The sequence below is a fragment of the Callorhinus ursinus genome, unplaced genomic scaffold (genome assembly GCF_003265705.2).
Source record: "Callorhinus ursinus isolate GAN/ISIS: 27379988/994484 unplaced genomic scaffold, GSC_fseal_2.0 scaffold23, whole genome shotgun sequence".
NCBI classification, from domain to species: Eukaryota; Metazoa; Chordata; class Mammalia; order Carnivora; family Otariidae; genus Callorhinus; species Callorhinus ursinus.
Window position 1 is genome coordinate 12,840,419 of NW_027397085.1, and position 3,189 is coordinate 12,843,607.

The 3,189-nt window shown below is 40.1% G+C and overlaps 1 protein-coding gene across 1 annotated transcript; it reads right to left on the reverse strand.

Moving 5' to 3' along the window:
* Positions 1-1,635: 1,635 nt before the first annotated feature.
* On the reverse strand, positions 1,636-2,189 carry LOC112839405 (divergent paired-related homeobox-like). Its single transcript, XM_025892316.2, has one exon. It carries the CDS (start codon positions 2,187-2,189, stop codon positions 1,653-1,655), a length of 537 nt encoding a protein of 178 aa, XP_025748101.1. The 3' UTR covers positions 1,636-1,652.
* Between the last annotated feature and the right edge of the window lie 1,000 nt (positions 2,190-3,189).

Consider the following 3,189-nt stretch of genomic DNA (forward strand, 5'->3'; position numbering starts at 1 on the left):
TGGAAACTGGCTGTTGGGGGTGTCACCGAACTCTTGGGGGTAAGCTGAATTGTGTGCTGTGCACCCCAACTCAACAGTGCAGGGGCAATAGAAGCCAAACACACTAGGAACGGGAAAAGGAGCGCTTTACTCCAGTGTCCAGTATCCTTCCAGTGCCCACTATTGACAAATGTTAATATCATGCCACCTGGCAAGGCAGAACCATTCAAATACCAAAAGAAGATAATGAAGGGTAGAGTTGGAGCCGAGAGGCAATAGGTTGAAAACTCGCCAATGATTTATGCACTAAGCTGAACTTCAGTCCATAGAGGAAAAAAAACAAAAGTCAATGATTTTTAAAGAGCTATATTTAAAATATGGAGAAGCAGAATGAAAATATTCTCTACCTTTTAGACTGTGATTCACTTTAGTCTATATTATAATTAGCTGGATCCCTGAACCAGCTTTTAGTTTTTAGGGTGGGTAGGGGATGGGAAGAACAGCAGACGGCTACACAGCAGCAGTGATAACAGGAGTTCATGAACACAGAGTAATTATCAAGAATAGTTTATGTCCAGCCTGCAATGTGCTCTGGTCTGCAGGTGGTTCATGTATATAGAGTATCAAGAAGAACCATTAGATACTGTTGGGACAGTAGTGAATGTCTGGTTGCCACTCAAACATAGTTGGACATTGATTCAACATTGAGATTCTAAAACATGCCTGCCATGTAGTAGATGCTTCATAAATATTGGCTGAATTAATATATGAGTGGGTGCCCACTATGTGCCGGATAATGTGCCGTGTGCTAGAAATACGTCAGCATTCAAGATCCAGTCTCTACTTAAAGAGGGGTACAGTCTATTTTGAAGGAAATAAGGCTTAGAGTATTTAGAGTCTCTACCAAGGAGGAAGAGATGGTTGAAGTTCTGATGAGGGAAAATAGTTTCAGAGTCTTTAAATCAGGAGTTGTGTAGATCCCTTTGTTTTCAGAGAAGATCAGTTTAATAAAAAGGATTGGTTTTTTTTTTCCCTCAAACTTCCTGTCTTTTCTCATCCTCTGTTTCCTCCTATTTCTTCTTTTGCCCAATTTTCCACCTCACATATTAAAAAGAATCCAATGGATATTTCTAAGAGATTAAAAAAACACATTAAAGTACTGGTTTACACACTAAAGTTTAATTTTGCATGTTACAGTGAAGGACACCACCATTTATAGTCTCATTGTATATATTTATTGAGATATAATTTAAAAATTGTCTCCAGCTTTACTGAGATACAAGTGTAAGGTGTTTGATGTGTTGATCTGATACATTTATATATTGCAAAATGGTTACTGCCAGTGGCATTAGCTGACGCTTCCGTCCTGTCACATGATTTTTTTTTTGTGGTGTATGTTATACAATATTACAGTTCTGTGTCTTTGGATGAATTTATACATGCAGGTTCCTGCCATCCGAATTACAACATGAAACATCCCCATCGCAATAGTTTGTTGAGCGACTCTTGCCACTCAGTTCCACCCCACGGGCACTTGTGGGTCTTCTTTTTTTTTTTTTCCACGAAGCCCGTTTCTGAAATGCCTCCGTATTGCGTAGATCCTGACTCTGTCTCTTGTCTGGAATCATTGTGATTCGTTACAGTAGGTGACCTTTTGTGTCTGGCTTTGCTCACTAAGTTCTTTGTGGAGATGAAGAACCCAAAGAATTAGCAGTGAAGCTTGTGGAAAGAATTTGGGATTCCGTAATGGGACATAGGGAGTAGATGTTAGGATCTTGGCAGCAGCCGAAATGGACTATTTTGTGGCCAGAAGAATGGTCTGAGAGAGCCTTAAAATTGGAGCATATGCTGAGTTGGAAGGAAGGAATGGGGTGATCTGTATAAACCAGGGAAGCAGGGTAGGCACCATCGGGGGCGCCTGGAGCGGCATCTGTGTGTCTCTTGGAAGAGCTGGTCTTGACTTCCACCCCAGCTAATTGCTGTTGTTTGGCTTTCTTGACTTTTGCTCTGTGGTTCTTGAACCAAACCTGCAGTACGGTGGGATGTATCTCCAGTTTCGAGGCCATTTCTTTCTGAAGGCTGGGAGTAGGGTATGGGTTCTTGCTGAACAAGAATTCTAAATCTGCCAGTTGTTTCTCAGTGAACATGGTGCGTTTCCTTTGTGAATGTTTCTGATCCTTTCCTTTAGGAAGGTCCCCTGTGCCTGCCATCCCATCTAGCTGGGGGTCCCCATGCTCTGGTCCTTTGTCAAGCAGGACACCACCATTTAAAGTCATTCTATACTTAGTCATTGTTAGTCATTTCCTTTTGTTTTCCACCTTACATCTACTTCTGTCTCTCTATATTCAATAATGCTGCCTTGGCCTTGTTTGGATTTATTAAATATTAAAAATGTCACTGTCTAGCTACACGAATATGCTCTTTCAGACTGGGACAAGTACTTCTTATGATTATTTGATCTTCTCTTAATTCCATGAACTATGTGTATGTGTATCCATTATGTGTATATTGTTATAAAATTTTATTCTTTATTGTATGTGTTCAAGGTTTCATATTTACATTTATATGTTGATATATCAGCACACGCACATGTATGCACACATGCTCAGGAACATGATATAGATGAATAAGCCATCGAAATATAACGTGTAGGGCGCCTGGGTGGCTCAGTCGTTAAGCATCTGCCTTCAGCTCAGGTCATGATCCCAGGGTCCTGGGATTGAGTCCCACATCGGGCTCCCTCCTTGGTGGGAAGCCTGCTCTCCCTCTCCCACTCCCGCTGCTTGTGTTCCTGCTCTCGCTATCTCTGTCTCTGTCAAAAAAAAAAAAAAAGAAGATTAAAAAAAATATAACGTGTATATTTCCTCCTATTTCTTATCATAATCCTTAAATAATTTTATCTTAAATATTACAGTTCTAATTTAGTCATCTCTAGAAATACGATCTTATTAAAAAAATGGCAAATTGATTAGTTGGGTTTTTTTTCAAGTCGACTCTCACTTTGATCATTTTACTTTATCGGTTATTAAACTGTCATCCAGTCCACCCTTCCCATTTTGCAGATGAGGAACTGCAGAGTGGCTTGTCACACACATGGCGACAATGATTTTTTTCTCATCTTCTGCCAAAGTTACTCTGCTGTTGATCCTCCCAGACGAATGGCTGGACCATTTCAAAATTGAATATTTAGAGTTAACATAAATACTTTAA

What these genes read in the sequence shown, in the direction of transcription:
- LOC112839405 (XM_025892316.2), bottom strand. Translation starts at nt 2,189, where the DNA reads ATGGCAGGCACAGGGGACCTTCCTAAAGGAAAGGATCAGAAACATTCA.